This window comes from Notamacropus eugenii, chromosome 2 (assembly GCF_028372415.1).
Source record: "Notamacropus eugenii isolate mMacEug1 chromosome 2, mMacEug1.pri_v2, whole genome shotgun sequence".
NCBI lineage: Eukaryota > Metazoa > Chordata > Mammalia > Diprotodontia > Macropodidae > Notamacropus > Notamacropus eugenii.
The window spans coordinates 392,965,402-392,990,822 of NC_092873.1; the positions used below are offsets into that span (position 1 = coordinate 392,965,402).

At 39.0% G+C, this 25,421-nt stretch overlaps 1 protein-coding gene across 2 annotated transcripts in view; it reads left to right on the forward strand.

Moving 5' to 3' along the window:
• The first annotated feature begins 3,537 nt into the window (after positions 1-3,537).
• Positions 3,538-25,421, forward strand: part of SLC35F3 (solute carrier family 35 member F3) — a 532,744-nt gene continuing 510,860 nt past the window's right edge. Inside the window, exons 1-3 of one of the 2 annotated variants that reach the window (XM_072647510.1) lie at positions 3,931-4,012; positions 4,238-4,356; positions 4,526-4,755. In XM_072647510.1, coding sequence (XP_072503611.1) covers positions 4,244-4,356; positions 4,526-4,755 — 343 coding nt within the window. In that variant the 5' untranslated portion in view covers positions 3,931-4,012; positions 4,238-4,243. Of the gene's footprint in view, positions 4,013-4,237; positions 4,357-4,525; positions 4,756-25,421 lie in introns of both variants that reach the window. The other variant, XM_072647511.1, reaches the window with a different exon arrangement.

The following is a 25,421-nucleotide window of genomic DNA, read 5'->3' on the forward strand; positions in this document are numbered from 1 at the left end:
CAAATAGGAAAGATGGTAGAGGGAAATGCTGCCATTTTCAGAAAGTGGAAGATAGTAGCCACTTCAAATGATATTCTGGCTAATTTAATAATCTCTGACAAAATTCTAGAAAGAATTACCAAAAGACCAGTTTGTGAACTTATAAGTATGCAAGTAGTTTTCATGATAAACCAGCATGTGTTCACTAAGCCAAACTAATATCATTTCCTTTTCTGACAAGGTTACCAGACAAGTAGATCTAGAAAAAGTCTTCTGGACCTAGTCCGTATGTCTAGATCAAAGCACTTGACAAATGGACAAGACAAGATCTATATTGTCTGTGTGGTAGTTTCTGATCCCATTGATAGGCCATTCTCAAAGGTTGTTGATTAACTGATCTAGGTCTGACTAGAGAGAGTTCCTCTGTGAAGTGACCCAGAGCTCTAAGTCTTTGGTCCTTTTCCATTAAATATTTATGTTAATGATTTGGATAAAGGCATAAATAGTATACAGGTCAAATTTGCAGATGATGCAAGCTGAAAAGGATAAGGAAGTCTTGATGGCTAACAATCTTGACAGGCTAGGGCACTGGGCTGAATCTAATAAAATAAAACTGAATAGAAATATTTTAAAATTCTTACATCAGGGTTCACCAATTCTATTTTAGCAGTACAAGATTGAAGAAACATAACCATAAAACAGATTGTCTGAAGAAGATCTCAAGGTTTTAGTAGACTGCAGTTCCAATATGAGTTAGCAGAGTGAAATGGCAGATTAAAGGTCCATTCAGACGTAGGCTATGTTTAGAGATGCCGAGTGTCCAAGAGCAGGGAGATGGTAATTTTGCTGAACTTTGCCTTGGCTAGACTTCCTGGGGGGAATTGTGCTCAACTCAGGGCACAGCATTTAAGAAGGGGCATTACTAGATTGGCTAGCAATAGGGAAAAATGGTCGTGTTAGTGGGGGTTCTGAAAGTCATACCATGTGAAGAATAGTTTTGGTCTACATCGAAAAAGACTTAGGAAGTGAAACTGATTTTCATCTTCACATATTTGAAAAGTTTTCATTGAGAAGTGAGAACAAACTTGATCTGCTTGGTTAGTATGGAGGAATCAAGTTATCACAGTCTTTGTTTTCACACGCAAAAAGAGATGCTCACAAAGGCTGTCTAGGTTCCTTCCTAGAATTAGGTGAAAGTTATAAAGAGGTAGATTTTAGCTGAACATTAAAAACTAAAAATCAATCAATAAATGTTCATTAAGTACCTACTATGTGCTAAGCACTATACTAAACATTGAGGATACAAAAAGAGGCAAAGGGCAGCTCCTACCCTCAAGGAGCTTACAATCTAATGAGGTAGTGTAATATAAACAACCACTTGCTTTGGGGGCTTACTCTCTGAAAGAAAGTTATGTGCCAGATAAGACCCTGGGTAGCTGTTAAGGAGCCCCCGGCTTTGAAAACCCAGATGTTGGTGCTTCTCTCTCTGGTAACTATATATATATATATATATATATATATATATATATATATATATATATATATATATATATATATATACATATATATATATATATATATACACATATATGTAATAGTCAGACAGTTGGGTCTGTCTGTTGATCTGTGATGTATGTATTATTTATTGTGAGACAGTTAGAACCCCTGTCTGTGAGTCTTTATTTCTCTGCTTGTATTTTCTCTTTTGGTGAATATAATTAGATTGCTGACCCCCTTTTAAGTTGCTTTCTTCAGATCTAAAAACCTGTGCCAGAAGGTCATCCTGGATGTGTATCACGGTGCTCACTTCTCCAGGTGGACAACATTCAAACAAATAAACACAAAGCAAGCTACATAGAGGATAAACAGGAAATAATTAACAGAGGGAAGAAACTGCAATTAAAAGAGGTTGGAGAAGACTTCCAGAAGAAGATGGGATTTTCTTGGGACTTAAACAAACACCACCTCCCAACAGTTAGAATAGTTCAAAAGAAGACTGTGCTAGCTCATAAAATAATAAATGTTTTGTCCCTGGAGGACTTCACAGAAGCCTCAATGACAATTTGTTGAAGATGCTGTTAAAGGCATTCATACTTTCAGTAGGCTACAGCCTAGATGATGTCTGAGGTAGGCCTTTTGTTGTGTAATTAACTCTAGGGAGGAACCTAGAATGTCTTTATGAATGACTTTTGTGTGTTGTGTTGCACGTATATGAAAACAAAGTGATTGTGGTAATATAATTCACTTAGTAAACCCTCAAGGACTCAAATAATTGTACATGTTTATTATTCATCTACTCATTCCTCATAATATTCACCAACATGGGCTAGTGGATAAATAATTGACCTGGGATCCAGGAAGATCTAGGTTCATCATGTCTGCCATACTGAAAGAATGAAACTGGGCAAATCATTTAAATTCTATGTGCTCTAGGAAACTCTCAAAGGCTATGACTTTCAAAGGTGTTGGTATGCATTGGCCAAGAGAGTTTCCTCCTTCAGGAGTTCTTTCTGTAAACTAGAATCATATGTCCAGTCTTTATTCCTAATATTTACCAAAGGAAGTGAAATGGGGAACTTGAGAGACAGTAAGACAAAATGATTTGCAGCACCAATGCAATCAGCAAAGGTGTTGCAAAGGGGTGGAAAGGCTAATACATGTGTAGGATAACGAAGTTTGTAGCACCTGGCAAACTACCATTCATGGGTTCTTCCTGGAACCTAGCTTTGATGAAGGGCTCAGACCCTCATTCTCCAGATTTACCCTTCTTGCACAGGTACCACTGACCCTCCGCCTTCTCCACTTCACTTTTTATGTGTTGTTTTCCTCTATTACAATGTAAGCTCCTGGGGCATGGTGTCTCTTTTCTTCTTGGTTGTATTGTGAAACCTCAGTGCTTAGCATAGAGCTTAGCACATAGTAAAAGCTTAATAAATGTTTGCTTGTTTTTGACTGTTGACAGTATGTAATAAATGTTTCTTTAAGAATATTGACCTCACTCCTTGAAGAGAAAATAGACCCTTAAAGTGAGCAGGATAAGCACAAACTGAAAAGTGAGGGGAAAGGGAAACAATAAGTATTTGGTTATCTGGGAATGTAAACTTCCTGAGAACAAATGCTGGCCGTCTTAGTGATGACCACCAAGCTAAACCTAGGTCTGCCAGGAGATTTAGGCAAAGACAACTTCATTGATTTCCTATTTGCATTGGTGGTATCCTTATGCATGCCTCCATCTGTGGGAGTTCAGAGTTTGGTTTTATGAATATAGAAATGGATTGTGGTGATGGTAATTTTTGTAACCCCCACCAGCCAAAGGATCCAATCTTTTTCCATAAGATGACAAATATCACCAAGACAAATACTATGTGATTTGGCTGACTGCAAACTGAGGACGGGACATGAGCGCCTTGCAAAGGTTGCTACGATGGGCTGGATAGGGCTGGGTTGAACTGAGCTGGGCTGGGTTCATCAGAGAGGTAGAGGACGCAGATGGGAGGGGGAGAGCAGCAGCGCCCCCTCCTGGTTCCCTCTGCGGGCAGCGAAGGGTACAGTCACAGCCCGGCCCCAGGTGCCGCTGGAGCGCCAGCTTTCCTCCCCTGCTCCCTGCCGGGTGCACCGGGCTGTGGGGCTGGGAGCGAACCCGGGCGCCTGGGGTAGTAGCATCCCTAGCAGAGCAGCTGCTGGCTGGCCGCCGCCTCCTCCACTTCCCCGGAGGAGTGCGCGAGCTGGGTACTTAGATGCCTGGATCTCCTTGGACGCTCGGAAGTCCCTGGGTTTAGAGCGAGGAAAGGGAACAGGCTAGGAGGAGGGGGCCAAGGAGGCACAGGGACCAGCAGAGACTCTCTTCTGCGGCTCTTGGCTGACAGCCCTGCCCGCCAGAGAAGCGCATCTCCCTTGCCCCTGCGACCGGTGAGAGCCCCCGCCGGCAGCACCCGTCTGCTTCAAGTCTGGGAGCGCCCAGCCTCTCCCCGCTCTTCCCTATGGGGATCCGAGAGTTTCCAAACGGCGCACCCAGGGGCAAAACCATTGCGATGTGAGTAGCGCTGGTGAACAGGAGCCTGGGGAGTCCAGGACGGGGAATTGCCCCCGGGGTAGGGTTGGACAGAAGGCCACCAATGGTTTCTTGTTTTTTGTCACCCTTACGCCCAGGGTGATCTCCTCCCTATCAGTCCGTGGGTAAGGGAGAAGGTTGAATGAGGGAGCATCTAGAGAAGTTGTATTTTATTTTATTTTTGTATTTGACCCTTTCCTCTCTGAGATCTCAATGCCCAGAGACCTGGTGTTCGATCCTCCCACCCAACTCATGCTCCCCTTGAGAAGCAGCAGAAAGGACTTGAACCTGGTGCTTGCGGGAGAAACTGGAGTGGAGATGGAAAGGTGACTGGGGTGAAGAGGGGAACCTGCGTGTTAGAGGTTTGGGGACGGCTTCTTCTCCTTTCTCCTCCTTCATATCGGCTTTATAGGATTCATTTATTTGCTTTCTTTTCTCCCTCTCTTCCCTCCCTCTCACTCAACTCCCTGGCTTGGAAATCCCTGCTGGCTTCAGTGGGATGAGGAGGTCACCCGACGTCAGCCCCCGGAGGCTGTCGGACATCAGCCCGCAGCTCAGGCAGCTCAAGTACTTGGTGGTAGACGAAGCGATCAAAGAGGATTTGAAATGGTCCCGATCCGTGGAGGACCTCACCAGCGCCTCAGTGGGGCTCACGTCTATCGAGGAGCGGATCCTGCGCATCACTGGCTACTACGGCTACCAGCCCTGGGCAGCCAGCTACAAAAGTAAGACTGCCGCCTCCCTTTTGTACTACTTTCGCATCTTCATCTCTCTCAGCCACAGGCAGCAAATGCAGACTCAGCATCCTTAGCTAACTTTTCTGAAAACAGTTGCCTCAGGTTAGCAGTTTGGGGAAGGCTATGGGGCAGGACTTTTATTTTCATATCCGAATAATCCTAAATTCCTCAACTTCTCTTTGTCTGTCTGTCTTTCCTCTCCTCTTAAACCCATACCTCATACTGAAAAGAGTGGGGTGGGGGGAGAGGGGAACATTTGGAGAGAACTAAATAATTAATTCAGAATTCTAAGAATGCTTTACCCAGGATGTGTAGTGATTCACTGTACGGGTGGCAGCTTTCGATATTCAGCCAGATATTAGCTCCTCTTACCACGTTTATGCAAGGTGAATTTAGGGGTGACAGTTTACACCTAAGCCTTCCTTTATTCCCAACCTTTATTATTCTGCTGAACTGATATGTTACTGTGTTCTAGTTGTTGACATGTGGTCTCTGCATGGTGGACAGCTAATGCCATGTGGAAGTCAGTCAATTACCCTTTGTTAAGTACTTACTCTGTGCCAGGTACTGTATTAAGCACTGGAAGAGTTGAAACTTTGATTGTGGGTACCCTACCTTGTTAACATCTTAATTTACCAAATCAAAATTACTCTCATCACGTTTAATTAACTGGTCTTTCCTGTCACTCAGGATGGGAGACAGTGACTAAAAACAAGTGTAAGACACTAGTAAATCTAGTCATAACCTCTTGATGCACTTTGATACAGCAAAAAGGAGATTTGGCACTTGCCTCTACAGTGTGAAAAAGTAGGATACAATCATTGCTTTGGGCTGATGTCTAAGAGTTTGCAGATTTCTAAAGGTCTTATTCATCTTCATTGTTTGGACTGTATACATGTTCTGTTGGTTCCTAAGAGATAAACTCAGACTTTTGTTCTTAATCATTATGGGTCCTAAAGAATTTTTCTATCTTTATATCATTCCTAATGTCCTTGTATGCTGGCAGTTGTCTAGGTCAGTAATAAGACATCTGCAGGAAGGAGCAATGAATTTGAATGCTTTCGTTTTCTTTCCTTTTTTTTTTTTTTTTTTAACAAGAACCATTATGATTGCATCTGGGTCAAAATAAACCTTGTATCTTCTTACATCTCCTGCCTACCTGTGCTAAATATTTTCCTGGCTGTGGGGGTTTTATATTGTGTTGAAAAGAGGTAAGGAAGCAAATTTTCCTTCCTACCTAAAAAGCCAGACAGGGTGGAAAAAATTAAGACATATTGTAAGTAGGTTTTTGTTGGGTTACTTGATTGGGTTTTTCCCCCTCTGTGACATAGGCTTTGTTTCTTGTTCTTCTTTCTTAGTTACTGAAGGGAGCTCCATAAGACTACAGACCTTTAGTATTCATCTTCTCTTTCCCTGAAATCATAATACGTTTTTACCATTCCAGTTCTTCTTATGACTGGCAGAATTTGCTCATTGGGAAAGGAATACCAGATTACCAAGGCCTGTGGCTTTAGATGTAAAAGACCTACCTTCTTGACGTAAAATTACTTTTGTGCAAATATACTTAGTGATTAAGTCAGTGAGATGGCAATGAAAATTTCCTGTCTGGTATCATTAAAAGTTATTATTAAATGTCATTCTATTCCTCTCCTAGTTTGAGATATTATTGACAGAGAGAGGCAGCCTGGCATAGTAGATAGCTGGTCTATGAGTCAGGAAGAATTAGAATATAGTTCAACTTGCCTTTGACATGTAACAGCTGTATGACCCTGGAAAACTCATTTTTTCCAATTTTTGAACATTTTTATTTGAAGGTTTTGAGTTCCAAATTCTATCCCTCCCTTCCTCCCTTCAAACTTTACTCAGATGGAAAGCAATAAGATATAGGTTATTCTCCTATAATTATGTAAAACATTTCCATTTGGTCATTTTGTACAAGAAGACTGAAATAAAAGAAAAAAGTGAAAGTGAAAATAAAAGCATGCTTCAGTCTGTATTCAATCAATATTGGTTCTTTCTCTGAAGGCAGATAGTATGTTTCATCTTTAGTCCTTTGGGATTATCTTGGACCGTTGTGTTGCTGAGAATAGCTAAGTCATTCACAGTTTTTCAAACATTATTGCACAAAGTTCACCAGGTTTCATTCACTATGCATCAATTCATGTAAGTCTTCCCAGGTTTTTCTGAAATCATCCTGCTTGTCATTTCTTGTAGCATACTAATAATAATTCCATTGAACTCATGTAATTCGGCTTACTTAGCCATTCCCCAATTAGTGGGTATCCCTTTGGTTTCCAATTCTTAGTCACCACAAAAAGAGCTGCTATAAATATTTTTGTACAAATAGGTCCTTGGAAAACTCATTTAACCTCTTAATGCCCCCTGAATCCAGCACTATAAGCTTCAGAGAAGGTGCTACCTATATTTGTAGAAAAGTGAGGCACTGGAAGCTGCTATGCCTGTGATTTCTGGAGTCTTCCAAACATATCGTCCACTAATGGATTAGGCTGGAGTGGTTGTTGCTTTATAAATAAACTCAGTTCATGCTACTCTTTCTTTTCCTGTGGGAATAATTATTTACTTCAAGATATTTTCTTTTTATAAAAATGCTCTGGGCAGCAGATGACATTTTGATTGAATTAATTATATTTTGAAGTTTAAAGTTGTAGGGAATAATATTTTGTTAATATGCCCAGAGAGATTTCAGTGTACCATTCTGGCTTGCTGCCATTTCTACATAAGTATGTGAAAAGGTTTATGTATTTCGTTTTCTGCTGTTTACTTCTGTTGTTGTTGCTGTTGTGCATGTATGTACGTGTGTATGTGTGTGTTTTAAAGCAGAGATATGGATTGTTAAAGAAATGTTAATCTTGCACTGTCCTGATTAAATTACAGAATGCTTCAAGCCTTCTCCTTATAATGAGCTTGTCACTCCAAGATACAGTAATAATTTAGACTTCCTGACATTCATCTTTCAGAATTTTTTATCTCTGTCCCAACTCAAGAAGTTGCCAAGTAACAGTTTCTAGGCTCTATTTGATAGGTGCAAATCAGCTGGGTTTTGTAGGGAAAAAATTACTCAGATGTCACTTAAATGAGAAATTGTGTGTGCTTGTACCTTGAGTTTCTTATATTAGGTGACTCATAGTTAAATAGGACATTCACAAACAAGTCAAAAGCCAGGTTTCTCTTAGTATTCCTCAATCAATCCACATAAATAAATGATATCTTTGAGGGAATTATCACAAAAAGTCCTAGAATACTTTGATTCTAAAGAACATATGCACTGTCCAGGATACTGGACCATTGATTAAACTGCAGAGGACCAGGTTTTGTAAACCTGAAGGGCTAAGAACCCATGAGGGTCCTGACCTACCTTACTTAGTTTGAATTTACTTCTTTTCTCTGTTCTCCCCTGCCCATTAATGTTGGACCATCAGATTTGGTGCACAAAACTTTTTCTCCCCTCATCTTATTACGTTATCCAGCCCAAAGTTGCTACTTTAACATTCATGCCCCCAAAGGAGGTGGGGGGGCGGTGCTAACTCGCCCTTGTTACCTTTTATTGCAGTGTGATGTTTTTTAGAATCAGAAAGTGTTTGAGTTTTAATACTCCTATTTTAATAACTTCTTGTCTTCCCATATACTACTTTCCTTCTTTTACCAGAGGGAGCTAAGTGGTTCAGTGGATAAAACTCTAGGAATGGAGATAGGATAGAGCTGAGTTCAAGTATGACCTCAGAAATTTAACAGTTGGGTTACCCTGAGCAAGCTCCTTAACCTCTGTTTGCCTCCATTTCCTCACCTCTCAGAGTTGTTATGGAAATCAAATGAGATAATATTTGCAAAGCACTACACATAACAACCACTATATAAATATTATTTTACCAGATCTTCTAGAACATAACAACAGTAATGACCAAGATTTCCTTCTTTCCTCTTTCCGACTCTGTCCTCTAGCGAGGATGTTAGTAAGTAGTGGAATGAATATGAGGGAAAAAAACATACTGAAATGCATATATATATGTGTATATGAAAATATGTACTTATATGTGGTACACAAATTGAAGTTCAGTGAGTATTAACTAGTTTGATACTTCGGATCAATTCTTATGGGACCCAGAGTTGTTTATTTTTTAATCTTTATATGAATGGTGATAACTATGTAAAAATAAAAGGTACCAATAAAGATACATTTGAATTAAGTAAAATAAAATTATATTAATGTATGTGAAATATCATGTGTTCCTATAAGGAGCACTGGATTTGAAGTTAGAAAGTCTGAGCCTAGATTCCAGCTCTGTAATTTATTAGACTAAATTCCTTGAAGGTAGGGATTTTATTTCTCTTTACTTGTATTTGTGTCCCCAGTTCTTACCTTGGGGCCCAGCACATAGTAGGTACTTAATAAATGTTTATTGATTTAATATCTGTGTCATTTTGGGAAAACCCCTTTATCTCTCTGTTTTTCTGCCTAGAAAATAAAGAGATTGAACTGGATGGTCTAGGACATTTCTATCTCTAAATCCTATGATAAACTATATAGTATAGAATATGCTTTTATTTAAAAGAAAAAAATCTTCTAATCTTAATAGCTAAATCAAATTAATTAGGAAATGAATATTTATTTTAATAAAGGATTCTTTGATTTTCAAAAGGCTTTATATTAAGCTTTATATAATATTTTATATTAAGGATAGGAGAAGAGTTGCATTAAATAATGAACTAAATATTTTTATAGTATAATTTTGTTCATGCAAAATTTTTCAGGAATCTTGTGCATAAATTAGGTTATATGTGTGTCTGGACGTGTATAAATGTTTTCTAGTGACAATCTGTATAGAGATCACCAAGGCCTTGGCTTTAGGGCTAGCCAGCCTAATTCAAGCTTGTTCTTTCCAGAGTACCAGACTGTCCACTTTGAACTGATGAAGGAAATATTACCTTCAGACAAAGGCTTTTTAACCATTGTCTTTTAAACTTCCTTGAGCCCTGAATTCCAATTCACATAAATGCAAACCTTTCTCTGGTTCTCTGAGTCTATTTGACCTCTTGGATTCAAAGATCTAGTACATGCAAACTCTAATTATGACTCCTTATTTTCTCACTGCCATTGGTGTCTGCTTCTAGCATCTACTTCTCTCTTTTCCATATCTCCCATGTCCACCCACTCCAGACTACAAATTTAGAAATAATACTAAAAGATAAGGTAATTAGAAGTGTATAGAAATAAAACCTACCTTCCATCAAACTCTGTAGCACCTTAGCTTTCTTAGCTAATCTTTAAATAAAATTTTCTAATCCTACCCTGCCTTTTTTGGGGGGGCCAAGGGTGGGAGGAGGAGTTGGATCCCCATATTACTGAATCTATCATCTTTGTATCCTCAGGATAAAGTGACATCTTTCCTTCCATAACATCTCAGTCTAATTCAATAAGTAAATCCATAAACATGCATTAAGCACTGACTATGTGCCAGACAATGTGCTTAACATTGGGATACAAAAATAGGCAAGACATTCTCTGCTCTCAGGAGTTTCCAATCTGGTAGAGGAGAAAACATGTAAGCAAAGCTGTACAATACATGCTATGTAAAGGGTAAATAGGAAATAATTAAAAGAAAGAAAGCAAATAGAAATGAGGAATTGGGAAAAGCTTCTGGTAAAAGATGGGTTTTTAATTGGAACTTCAAGAAAACCCAAGAGGTCAATAGGCAGAGTTGAGAAGTGAAAGCATTCCAGGTATAGGGTATGGCCAGAGAAAATTCTCAGTGTATTTTAGACAGTTTCATTCACCAATGGACATTCTAGATGGGATCCATGGCTCTGTTCTAGAACCTAAGCTTCTTGGCCAATCAGGAAACCTGATGTCATGTCAGGCTTGAAATGCTTCAATTGTATAATCAATCCTTTAAATAAATTTCCCTTTCCTCCCCTTCAAAATAAAACCAAGGAGATTAAAAATAGGCAAATATATCTGAAAATTCAGAATCCAACCCAACTCTGAAATCACTCCCAACATTTCCAGCAGATAACATTTTTCTTTACAATGCATTGATTGACTTTGGTGATGCTAGTGAATTACTCAATGGTACTACAATTTTGAATTTTTATACCTACACATATCAACATAATTTCAGGACTGGAGTTGTTAAGGTAGAACAGAATGTGACATGATCAGATGTACTTCAGGAAGATCATTTTGGCAGCAGGGTGGAAGATGGAGTAGAATGGGGAAGGGTAAAGAATGAAGACTAAAGAGCAGGCTATTGAAACAGTCGACAGGAAGGAATAAGAACCTGCACCAGGGTGGTGACTGTGTGAGTGGAGAGAAAGGGTTGTGTATGAAAAAATGTTATGAAAGTAGGAATGAAGATAGTTGATAATAAATTGGAAATGTAGGATGGGCATGAATAAGGGACTGAATTATGTCTATGTTATGAATGACTAAGAAAACGGTAACGCACTTGAATTTTATAGAAAAGTTGGGAAGGGGAGAGAGTTTGAGGGAAAAGATAATGAGTTCTGATTTGGAAATGTTCAGCTTGAGATATCTACAGGGCATCTGGGCCAAGATGTCCAGTAGACCTTTGGTGATATGAGACTATAGCTCAGAAGAGCAACTATGATTGAACATATAAATCTAGAGGGCATAGTGGTTAGAGCAGTAGACCTGGAGTCTGGAGTCCAAATCCAGTTCAGACATGTCCTAACTGTGTGACCCTGGGCAAGTCATTCAACTTTTGTCTGCTTAGTTTCTTCATCTATAAAAATGGGGATAATAATAGCACCTACCACCCAGGCTTGTTTTGAGGATCAAATGAGATAATATTTGTAAAGGGCTCACAAACCTTAAGATATCTACAAGAGATGATAATTGACTTGCATGGGAGCTGATGAGATCACCAAGGGAGGTAGTATGGAGGAAAAAGAGGATTCATAACAGAACTCTGGGGGGACACTTATGGCAAGTGGGCAGTGAGACTGAGGAGTAGTTGAAGAGGTAAAAACAGAACCAGGAGAGAGCAGTGTCACAAAAATCTCCAGAGAAGCGAGTATCCAGGAAAAGAGGGAGAAGGGAACATGCATTTACTAAGCATCTACTTTGTGCCAAGTGCTTTAGAAACATTCTCTCATTTGATGTGTACAATAACCTTATGAGGTAGACACTCCTATTCTCCCCATTTTATACATAAGGAAACTGAGGCAGCAAAAGTTAAGTGGCTTGCCCAGAGTCACATATCTAATAAGTGTCTGAGGCCACATTTGAACTAAGGTCTTCTTGATGGGAAAGCCATGAAGATCTGTATCCCCTGAGCAGCTGACCATGCTAGAGGCTGCAGAGGAGTAAAGAATAATGATGATTGAGGAAAAGCCATTAGATTTGGCAATTAAGACATCATTTTGTCTCCCCTTTGTTGAATGAAAATGCCTTGAAGGAAGGGGTATTTCATTTTTTTCTTGTATTCCCAGCTTCCAATGCAGTGCCTAGAGCTTAGAAGGTTGAGATATGTTTCAATTGTTTGTTGTTTTCAATGAAATCACATAGTCTAGTCCCTATTCCTGTTATTACATTTTCCACATCCTGTCCAATGGACCTAAGAGAGAAATTGACCTGGAACAAAATGTTCCACTCCTCTTATTCATTTATGTTTAATAGACAGATGATTACACAGCTGGACAAAGTGACTAGCATTTTGTTTGTTTGTTCTTTATAAGTGGATGAAAGTGTTTTTGTTGTTATGATGATGTGGTGACTCAGGATTGACAAAGGTTACACAGCAGAGAGTAACAGGTAACAAGCTGGAAGGACTTCAAATAAGAGATTGTCCTTTATGGACCAACCTCTATAAAGTCTAAGATATGGATCAATGGATTCATTGATTGATCTTAGGGACTCTCAAAATTATACAGGGTTTTTTATCTGTACTGGTAGAGGGCGTATCTATGCTAATGAAATCATGGTTTCTGAAAGTAATAATGTCAGTGATAATAGATCTCATCTGATAGGATCATTTCAAGTTCTCTGAGTACTTTACACACACATTCTCATTGACCAGTGAGGGACTTTAGTGACAATGCTGTCCAGGGGACAACGAGCCAAATCTGCTCCCACTGCCTGTTTTTTTGGATGGCCCACCATTTACGAATTAATTATTATTTTAAAATATAAAAAAAAAATCATTCTTAGCTTTTAGGGCATACAAAAATAGGCAGCAGGCTGGACTGGGCCTTTGTGCTACAGTTTGTCAACCTCTTATTTGGTCCAGCCCTTCAGCTGAGGAAATTATGACCTAGAGAGATTTAAATAACTACCTCATCCCATAGGTCATGAGATAGTAAGTAGCAGAATCCAAATGTGGACCCATATTCTCTAACTCTAAACTCTTTGTATTACATCACATTTTTGGATATTTCTCCCACTTCCATCCCTAACCCATTACAATTTCACCATTGATTATGTAAATATAAACTAGGATATGCAAATATGAAAGGGAAAACTGACTAGCCAATGAAGTTTATAGTCCAAAGGGAGAAATTGTATGGATTTCAGTAGCATAAATGGCAAACAAGAAATTAGATGTTCAAGATGCCTCCAATTTTAGTTGCTCTGGTAATATCATAGAGGATTTGGTGAAGGGGATGGTGAGGAGAAGAAAACCTGTCTTACTACCTACTCTCTGTGTAATTCCAAACTAAACTATGAATGTCGGCCTCTGACGTGGATGCCAGTGGTGACTGGATCAATGACTAATGGCTTAATCAAATTCACGGAGAGCAACTTCTTTCTGATTCTCCTGAAATAGTAGAGGTCAGGTCAGCAATTGAAAGATGACCCAGCTGCAAGAGATTTACAATTTGGTTGTAAAAGTTTATTTTAGGATGGAACTTGTCATGTGAGAAATAAGGTTTAAAGTATTTCAAAAGGGAGAGAAATAGAGGCTAAGAGGGAGCGGGGAGAACAGCAAATGGGAGCAGAAACATTTTCTGGTATGTCAGGATGTCAAAAACTGAAAAGTTTTGTCCTTAAGTAAACTCCTTTCTTTTAGACCTTGAGGAAAGACATTTTACTCTTTATAGAAAATTGTAGGTGACTAAATTGGTTCAACAAGCTACCAATAATAACCATAATGATGATGATAGCATTTATATAGTGCCTATTGTGTGCCAAACAGTGCGATAAGTGCTTCACCAATATTATCTCATCTGATCCTCACAACAACCCTGAAAGGTTGGTGCTATTACTGTCCCTCCTTTATAGTTGAAGAAACTGAGGCAAACACTGTTTAAGTGACTTACCTGGGAGCATGCAACTCATAAGTGTCTGAGGCCAGATTTGAACTCGGGTTTTCCTCACTCTAAGCCCTGGATGCTATCCACTGCAACATTTAGCCACCTCTACATATTATATACATAAATTTAAGCAAGGAATTGATAAATTAATTAATAAATTGATGAAATTGATAAATTCTCTCATGTTATTCTAATGGAGAGGATAAAGAGATATGGGCTAAAATGAGTATATAATTAGAGTTGGAATCAGTTGAATGGCTGGACCCAAGAAAGAGTCATAAATGATTCAGGTTCAACTTGGAAAAAGTTTCTAATGGAATGAATGCACCAGGGATCTCTGCTTGACCTGACACTCTCTAATATTTTTAACATGACAAAGAAACAAGAAAAAATATTTTAACAATAACCTAAAGTCATTAATAACAATCTCATATTTGATGTTAACACAAACCTAGGAGGGCAGGTATCATGTTGGATATTAGAATCAGAATCCAAAATGATTCTAAAGTGAGGTCAAATATAAAATAGAAACATTTAATAGAGATAAATGTTTGTCTCCAGAGGACATAAATAGGAAAAATGCTCTGAAATTTAGAAACAGATTTAAGGTTAATGGCAGAGGGAAAGCTTTCTAACAATTAGTTATGCCAAAGTGGAAAGGTTTTCATCTGGATGTAGACCTGTTTGGAGATATTCAAGCAAAGGCTGGGCAACTGGATAGTGGTCACTGGGATCCCTTCCAACTCTGACTTCAGTATTTTATTAATAAGCACCTCAAAAAGCTAAATAGTATATCAATGATGTCCACTTGTCCTTATTTTGCGACTGATAATATCATCAAAAACTACTGATTCTCTTTTCCTATCCATGGTGCAGAATTTAGGTGGTTCACGCTTCCACTTTTGGACAAGCGTTCCATTCTGTCTTATTCATTTCTTGTTCAGTCATGCCCAACTCTATGTAACCCCATGGACCTGGTCCAGGGGGTTTTCTAGGTAAAGATACTGGAGTGATTTTCCATTTCCTTCTCCAGTGTGCCTCCATTTTGCATATGAGGAATGGGAGGCAAAGAGGTGTTAAGTGACCTGCCCGGGGTCTCATGGCTAATAAGTGTCTGGGGCTGGATTTGAACTCAGATCTTCCTTATTCCAGGTCTGGAGATCTAGCCATTGTACCGCCTTGATGCCCCATCTTGTTGATAAAAATTGCTCAAAAAGGATATTTGTCATATTGAATCTGTCAAAGGACTTAAGTTAAAATCCTTTTGATGCTAACTGCCTGTGTCCCTTTGGGTAAGTCATTTAAACTCCCTGGGCCTCAGTTTCTACATCTGAAATTATGGGGTTGAACTAAATAACTATCTATCTCTAGTTCAATGATTGTATATGTGCCTTTTCTACCTCCTAACTTGACATAGTGTTTATGCTCTTTTTTTTTACAGTTTAAAGTTATTTTTCCCCTTTTTTCTTCACCCAAAGAGCAAAAGTGATATGAAAATTTAGATTTAATGAAGAATATTTTTTCCATGAGATTCACTGATTGTTAGAATAGATTATTGAGAGAAATTAAGAAGGATTACTTTTTGGAGGGCTTCAAAAAAAATATTTTTCATCTCAGTCATTTTAAGTGCAGTTCTGCCTTGCGATATGATATAATCACAGTTTCTTTAGTAATTATTCAGAAATTCTCTTTTCCAAAACTGCTAATCATCTCTCAATTATTTCCAACTCCTCTTTCCCATACTGGACCATTAAAAAGTTAAATTGAGTTTTGTAGTAAGTGCCTGCAGAGCATCTCACACAGACTGGAACAATGACAACTGTTAGGTCTCTTTAAGTCAATTTGGTTGGAAGCCAGAATATTTCCCTGCGGCATTCTGTTGCCATTTGTGTGATGGTTTGGGACTTCATTACTGTATGGTAGGTGGCTATGTGCACTTAGAACCTATACTGGTCTTTATCACATCAAATATTATGCTATCTTTCTTAAGGATTCTGGGCCAGAGGTTTATGAATGTGAATTGCAACATATTCTCTAACTCCCTAGACACAAAACTCCCTCCAGAAATGACTTAGACACTCAGGAAAACAGATTCTGCCTTATATTGTGAATGGGGGTGGCTATACCACTGCTCCCGATGTCCAAATTGCTTTGTCTCTTTGTGGAGGCTTGTCAAACATTTAACTTTCTGTGATAATCAATGAAAGGCATTTTTGTTTCAATCTTTCATTGCATTTGTAATCTCAAGACGAACCCTTCCTTTAATACAGAAAAATAAAACTAAATTGTGCCTCTTTGTCCATTTCTTTCCACAAATCATTTGTAGAGGATCTGCCTAGTAGATTGTAAACCTTTCTCTAGGTTTCTTAACATTCTGTGGGTGCCAGCCACAGGATTCAAGCTGTCTCACTTACACTATGATAAATGACCCATCCCATTCCGTTTTCAGGATGATAGATGATAAATTTTATACCACTTCTTGCACAAAAGTCAATATAATAAGCCCCAGGCAGAGGTGTGTTGGGGCCTGCATCTACCAGCTCAGTCAGTTGTTAAATTTCCAATGTATTTACACCTTGAAAATTGGCAAATGATACATATCAGGGCTTGATTTATTATATTGTTGATTATTTAAATTTAAGCAATTCATAGAGAAAATATTAATAATGCAGATCATACTTAAAAGTGTGTCATGGAAACATTTTCTTGTGTGGAGAGCTGGTTGTTAAACATTTGTCCACCTTTGAGTCTTGACCAAAGTCTGTGCCCACCCTGTGTTTCTCCATTGCCCTTTGGAGCACCTCAAATATTTAGTCTTTGGGGATTGTAGTGTTCCATGATCGACAGCCAGATAGTATCACCACCGCAGTATTGATGGTTTTTTAAAAAAAAGTATGTTCATTCTTTTCTTTTTTGCACTAGAGGCTATTTAGTGTTTTAGCATTCCACTGAAGGACATTCAGTGACTTTTTAAGAGGCTCAAAGAGTTCAAGAGCCTCCGTAAATAAAAAAAATATCCCTTATGCTTGTAACACTCCCTCTTTGCAACCTCACATCTGAAAAAACTTGACTTCCTTCAGGGCAATTCAAAAGCTGCCTTGTATAGGAGACATTTCCCGGTTCCCTTAGGTTCTAATGCTTTTCCCTCTGAAATAACTTTCACATGCTCCTAGTATGTGTGTGTGTGTGTGTGTGTGTGTGTGTGTGTGTGTGTATGTGTGTGTATGTGTCTGTGTATTGCATGTATTTACTGATTTTCCTGTTTGTCCCCCACTTTAAAATGTGAACTCCTTGAAGGCAGGATCTGGCTTCACCTTTCCTTTGTATTCCTAATGATTTAATAAAACTCTTATGAATATTGATTGATTAATATGACTAATAACGGAAATCCATATTTACATAGCACTTCAAAGTTTACAGTTATTCCATAACAACTACATGATTTAGATAGTGTTAGCCTTATCATTTACAGTTTATAGATAAGGAGACTTGAGGCTCCAAGTGCTTAAATGACCAGTCTATTTTCATACAAGGTAACTAGGTATGGCAGTGGATAGAGCACTGGGCTTGGAACAAGAAAGACTCATCTTCACTGAGTCAACCTCAGACACTTACTTACTAGCTATGTGACCCTGGACAAGTCCCTTAACCTTGTTTGCCTCAGTTTCCTCAATTGTAAAATAACCTGGAGAAGGTATTGGCAAACCACTCCAGTATCTTTGCCAAGAAAACCTCAAACGCGATCAAGATGAGTCAGAAACAACTGAAAAACAACAAAGTATCACAGGGGAGACACAAAGTACTTAATAATGCTTGGCTTAGATATTAGAAAGAATTTAGTATATAGTATATTGCAGTGAGTCTATCATATCCAGGCATGGCACATGTACTCTCCCAGCTCCCATATGTACTGATGAGTCAGATCCCCTGAGGCTGGCTACACTTCCTTTCAGGGCTCAAGGGTTAGTCCTGAGTGGTTGAGAAGTTGTTTTTCTTCTGGTTTAGCTCACGAACTCTCACTGATGTGCATGATTACCAGCTGAAATCAATTAGTCAGCCACCCTAAATTAGTGTAGGAAAGTGGGAGTATTTATTACCGTGGTATTAATAACAGTTGGTACAAAAATCTTTAATACACTTTCCCATAATTATGCATAGAGTCCAGGGGAAAGTGGACTCAAGCTTAGAGAAAATGTTTAACAAAAGGATAATTCATAGTTACTGATTGTCTGAAGTCCTCAAGATGTTCCTCTTAGGTTTGATATAGCTTTTTTTGGGGGGGGGGGAATTGAAGGGGGCTCATTGATGAACTTTATATCTGCATTAATCTTGGCTTCCAGAGCAGATATTGCTGTCTGTTGATCCAAGGATGCTGCTAGCACCAGGAGGAGAAGATAGGCAGTGTTCTAGACCTCTAAAGTTCATATTCTCCCCTGGTCCAGGGTAAGGGGTACAGACTGAGAGTAAGGCTGTGTTCCTCCTTCCTGTCTTATTCCTTTTTGTGGATTACTAGAGCCATTTCCACTTGTTTGAATCTCTTAGGCTCCACCTGACTTCACATTTTTTGGATGACTTTCAGGGTATAGCTTTTTTCAGTGAATCCAAACAGAATTCTTGTGCAATGTTACTCTAACTAATTAAGGACTCTTTCCAAACAGCCTAAAATCGTTAATTGACTGAGGAAAGTTCTCAAATCATTAAATAATTTCTTATTTTAAGTGGGATGGAGTAGCTAATCAATTGACTCAATGACCCCTATTTTTCTGTGGGAAAGATCAGCAACCTATAAAAAAGTGTTTCTTTTCATAGACTTTTAAAGGTGGAAGGTATGGAGAACATCTCCCTGAAGCAAGAAAAATTAGATCAAATAAGATAAAATTTCACCTTCATATATAGTCTGTTACCATATGCCTTTGTATATGGTTAAAACTTGGGTATTACATAAGCAGGGAAAACATTTTGTACAACCAATTTCAGCTTCTTATAAGCCTTGTTATTCTGGTTTACAAAAAGAAGAAAGTGACTGTTGTCAATGGAATGATTTACTCCAGACTTCACTTGCTGCCCTCACTGCAGTGAGGCAGTGCTAGGCATAGGATGAAGGCCCTTCATTACAACTATTGCTCTCTTTCTGTGCTTAATAAATCTGATATCAATAGCCCAGGGTCTTTTGTTTCCAGGTTTGTGCTTCAATTTCTCATAGGATTATAGAAGGATAGATTTACAGCTATCACATACTCAGATAGGTGCTGAAGCCTGCCATCTTTATATGAAGAAAATTCCTCATATATTCCCTTTCCTTTCTATTCCTGCCTATTTAAAATCCAAGCATTTAAAATCTCCAGCCAGAAACTACTTTTCTGCTTTCGGTAGCTTTTAGTAGAATAATTATGCTTGTCTTTTCTCCTCTTGGGAAAATGTGTGGCACAGTGGATAGGGCACTGGTCCTGGAGTCAGAAAGACTCCTTTTCCAGAGTTCAAATCTGGCCTCAGACAATTACTAATTGTGTGACCCTGGGCAAGTCACTTAACCCTGCTGGTCTCAGTTTCTCATCTATAAAATAAGCTGGATAAGGAAATGCAAATGACTCCAGTATCTTTGTCAAGAAAGCCCCAAATGGGGTCAAGAAGAGTCAGACATGACTGAAAACTACTAGATAACAACTTCCCTTCTTTCTTTACATCCCACCAACACTTAGAGTTGTATAGTGGAAAAACAAAAACAACCATGAAACTTAGAATCAGAAGACCTGGGTTCAAAACCTGGCTTGGACAAGTTACGTAATTTCTCTCAGCCTCTGTTTTAACCTCTATGAAATGGATATAATAATTATTGTATTGTACACCTCCTAGGTTATTGTGAGGGAATCACAAAGCATTACAAAATTTTAATCAACCATATCATCCTTACTCCCTCCTCACTAGGGTTCTGTGGGGGCTTCTTATTACTAGGTCAATCAAGTCCAAGGTTTTGTCTTCTATATTATTTGCCCTTCTTTTAGTTTCCCCAATCTACCTTTGAAATCTTCTAGGCCTCAGCAAGCTCCCTCCAGCTTTGTTAATGATGCTTATCCCAAGCCCTCCTTGTTCCTTGAGTTGATTTCTACCTGTTAAGCCTTCTCCAATATAGCACCATCTTACTGAAGCACCTTTTACAGCCCTGGTCTGCCAAGTCATGTCTCCACCACTTCACCAAATATTTTTTAAAATGTATAGAGTACTGTGGTAAGGACTGAAGATTGGGGGGAAAAAAGAACTAGAGATACAAGCTTTGCCTACAGCATGGTAAGGGATAGGACATTCCCAAAATGAAAAATACATAGGAGGGATCTGCAGTGCTATATAAGGTCAGAAGGGAAAGATTTACCAGCAGGGGTATGAGAAAGACTTCTTTGGGAAGGTTGGCTTTTACAAGAGTGGTACAGTTTTAATATTCTGGGGCTCACAGGGTATATGAGGGATAGCAAAAGCAAAATTACAAGTATGGGAAAGTGTGGGGCTGGTCTGAGGGATGATGTGTCTTTCCCAGAGCTATAGCCAGTGTGAGGTATATGGGGCTTCTCACCAAGGAGCCAAATTTAGAGGTCATTGATGCACTCACAGTCCTTCCATGGCTAAACAGTTAGAGTTTAACACATTTAGTTAGCAAGAGTACAAGTTAAATTAGGAAGCTATTGCATTTAAAATAGGTAAATTCCTTTTCCTTCCTACTTGCAAAGAATGAGTAGAGCCCCCCGGCAGTAATATGATGACTTTCTCTGCCTTCCTCCTCTCTCACCCACCAGTTTAGAGTGCCAGGTTCCTCACCAACTTCTACTAGTCCCAGGTGGTATTTGTAGTACTTGCCCTGGGGATGAAAATCCCTACCCATGGCTTTGATAGCCTTTAGAACACATTGATATAATCCTGTTATTCCTCAAGACAGCGTAGCTAGGTGGTACATTGAATAGAGTGCTGGGCCTAGAGTCAGGAAAACTCATCTCAAATCTGGCCTCAGACATTTACTAGTTGTGTGACTCTGGGGATGTCACTTAACCCTGTTTGCCTCAGTTTTCTCATCTACAGAAATGATCTGGAGAAGGAAATGGCAAACCACTCCAGTATTTCTGCCAAGAAATCCCCAAATGGGGTCATGAAGAGTTGGACATGACTGAAAATGACTCAATAACAAACTCCCAAGACTGGTCTAATAAGAGGACTGGACAAAATAACACTGAATCTGCTATCAGGACAGTCCTTGGTTCAAATCCTGGCTGTGACACTGTGACTCACTGAATCTCAAATGTTTCATCTGTAAAATGGGGACAATAATTTTGTAATGCTTTCTTTCCTTCCTGGCTTATTGTGAGGAGAGTACTTTACCCAATATTACCCAAGGTAATGGAGGTAGCAGTGGGGGTAATGAGGCAGCTGTAGAAAAAGAAACAACCCTATTCATCTCAGAAGAGAAGAAAATTAGAATTGGAAGGGAGCTTATAGCTAGTTCAACTCTTTCATTTTACAGTTGAAGAAACGGTAAAATGAAGTTACATTGGTTAAGCTATGAGTAGCATGTACCAGTCTGACTCGTAGGAGTTAGTGGTGTAGTGGAAAAAGGGTAATACAACCATAGATTTATAGCTGGAAGGGATCTTAGAGGTCATCTGGTCCAACTCACTAGATTTGACATTAAGAGAACCTGGGTATAAATCCTAACTCTGTTACCAGGAGACCTGGGCACATTCATTCAATTTAGTAAACATTTATTAAATTCCTGCAAGGTACAGGATATAAAGACCAAAATAAAACAGCCCTTGCCGCTGAGGAGCTACATTCTACTGGGGGAACAAAACATGCACAAGTCATTAAATATGCATAAGTATATGGAAAGTCTTTTCAAGAGGGAGAGAGTGCTATTAACTGTAGGCTCAGGAAAGATTCAGTGGATACATTTCCAGGCCTGGGGTCAAAAATACTCATCTTTCTGAGTTCAAATCTGGCCTCAGATATTTGCGAGCTATGTGACTCTGGGAAGTCACTTTTCCTTGTTTGTCTCCATTTCCCCATCTATAAAAATGAGCTGGAGAAGGAAATGGCAAACCACTTCAGAATCTCTGCCAAGAAAACCCCAAATGGGGTCATGAAGAGTTGGCCATTGCTGAAAAAATAACTCAATAACAACAGGAAAGGCATCATGTAGGAAGTGACATGGAAGCAGTACTTTGAAGAAAGCTCAGGGAGGCATTCCAAATATGGGAGTCCACTTGTGCAAAAGTGTAGCAAGTAAATGGAGAAGTTATTTACATAAAACAGTGAAAAAGCCACTTTTTCTGAAATAGCAAATACATGTAAAGGAGTGATATAAAATAAGTCTGGAAAGTTAGTTGCAAACTACATTACACAAGACTTTAAATGCCAGGATGAGGTATTTGTATTTTATTATGGTAGTAATGGTGAGTCATTGAAGATATTTGAGTAAGGGAATGATATAGTCAATTCTATGTTTTAGAATATCAATTTGATTAGGTGGTGCTGTGAATAGAACACCAAACCTGGAGTCAGGAGGACCTGAGTTCAAATCCAACCTCAGAGCCTTGACACTTAATAACTATGTGACCTTGGGCAAGTCATTTAAGCCTGTTTGCCTCACCCCCCCCCCTCCAAAAACAAAAAAGAATATCAATTTGAAAACTTTGTGGAAGATAGATGGGAAAGAAAAGAAACAGGACATAGGAAGACCAAATAAGGTGCTTTTGAAGAAGTCCAGGTGAAAGACACTGAGGGACTGGACTAAGAGACTGTATGAGTGAGAGCATGGGGTGCATGGAAGAAAAGTTGTCAACAATGCAGGGACAAGGGAGACAAGGAAAAGTCAAGGATAATTCCAAGATTTTAGATCTGGGCAACTGAAGAGCTGGTGGGGCAATCAACAAAAATAGGGAAGGATAGAAAGAGATGGATTTTGGGAGATATATAAAGAGTTCTCTTTTAGATATATTGAATTTGAATTTTGTATGGGCCATCCAGGTAGATCAGTCCATCAAGTGCCTGGCAATGTAAGTCTGGTGTTCAGGAGAAAGATTGTGTGTGTGTTCGTCCTTCATTGCTGAAGAAGACCATGCCATCAGAGAAGTAATGACTTGACTTGCAATTGACTTTGTTTTGAATGAGGGAGGGCTGTGCAGGCCTCACTTCTCCTCCAGAGCCATCTGAATCCAGTGACCAGATATTCATCAAGGTGACTGGAGATGACCCAGGATGAGGCAATTGGAGTTAAGTGACTTGCCCAAGGTCACACAGCTAGTGAGTGTCAAGTGTCTGAGGTGAGATTTGAACTCAGGTGCTTCTAGCTCCTGCACTAGTGCTCTATCCACTGCACCACCTAGCTGCCCCAGGAGAAACATCAGGACTTGAGAGATAGTTTAGAAAGTTATTTGCATAGAAACAACAAACTCATGGGAAAATGTGATGACCAAGGTAGAAAAAAGAAAAGAGAAGTATTACTAGGACAGAGACTTGGGGACCACACAGTTAAGAGGCAGGAGAGAGATGATGATCTAGCCCAGAAGACTGAGAAAGAACAGTATCATGGAAGGCCAGGGATGGATTAGTGATGTCAAGGAGGTCAGGGACAATGAGAACTGAGGAAAGGTCATTGCATTTAGTAATTGAAGTTACTGGTAATCTGACAGAAAATAATTTCATTTGAAAGTTGAGAGTAGAAGACAGTTTGAAAGAAATTAGATGCAAGTATGGTGAGGAAATGAAGGCAGTGTGTCAAGAACCCTTTCTAGGAATCTGTTTGTCTGTCTATCTGAGGGATATTAAGGATAATATTGTGAGGAAATTATTTCTCCTCTCTGAGCCTCAGTTTCCTCCACTATAAAATGAAGGGAATTTCTAAGTCAGTAATTCCCAACATTTCAAATATAAAGATTATTTTTTTAATGTGAAAAATCTTCACAGACCCTTCACATGATAGGATCTGTGCTATTAAGTATCTAATGATCAGAGGGAAGGGAGAAAAACTATTTCAAAATATTTGGCTATTCAAAAATATCCAGATTTCTACAGAAGGTCAACTATTTTCACTAAGACGTAAATTCAATACCACTTCTAGATGAACCTCTATTCTGTTAATCCCAATGGAATTCACATATATTTGAAAAAAATAGAAATAAATGCATATGAAAGACATTCTTCCATCTATAAAAGGCATGATTGCTTATTTATGATGCTGAGTCATTGAAATAATGGCTGTTGCTGCTTCGCGGCTTAAATTGATGAAAGTTTCGACCTAATATCTGGTACTATATCTTAGAATGATCATATAAAACTGTCAATGCAAAGTCCATTATTCACATTGCATAATTTTCTTTGGATCTAAAACTAGAAGATAAGGATGGAAAGCGGACCTGTGATTTCACTGGCATAGGTAACTACCTGCTGAAGAAACTCCCTCCACCAGTGCAAGTTGGCACCTTCCCTGCCATTTTTTATCTTAGAAAGTTGCTAAAAAATTGAAGTAAGTGTTTTGTCCTGGGTCACAGAGGTAATATAAGTTAAAGGGGCTATTTGAATGCAGATTCTTGGTTCCAAGGTCACTTCCTTTCCACTCTGTCATGCTGCCTCTCAATAAAAGAAAGAGTAAATATAGTAAGACTTGATGAGCATATCGATTTGCAGATGCCTTACAATGACTCCAGGCCCCTAAATTCCATGGCCCAGAGCCATTGGGCTAGCTAATCTCAAGTGGCCTATTCAGTTCTAGACCATGTCATACTTTAACTTTACTCCTTAGTGGCCATAGTTCAATATGCCATAATTTTACCCCAGGAGATAGATTTTGTTGTTTTCCTTGTTTATTTTGGTTTGGTCTTTCCAGTCCTGAATTCACCTCCAACTTCTGTTTTCTGGTCCCTGGATTGGTACTTTCATATCTTACTCATGTCATTCCTGTCTCAAGACTAAGTCATTCTGATTTTTACCTAGAGATATTTTTATTTGTTGAGACCGTACATTAACAAACAGGGAAAATAGGTGGTGTCGTGAATAGAGTACGGGGCCTGAAGTCAGGAAATTCTGAGTTCTAATCTGGTCTTGGATATCTACTAGCTGTGTGACCCTGGTTAAGTTTCTTAACACTGTTGACCTTGGTTCCTCATCTGTGAAATGAGTTGGAGAAGGAAATATCCAATCACTCCAATATCTTTGCCAAAGAAGCACCAAATGGGGGGGGGGGGGGGTGGATGGGGGGAGAGTCACAAAAAGTTGAAAACAACTGAAATCCAAACATTTACAAACTGTATGAGAAGCAACAAAAGAAGTCCTCTCAAACTGTTGGGTTTTTTTTAATAGAGAACTGGACAGCCCTCATCCTTCAT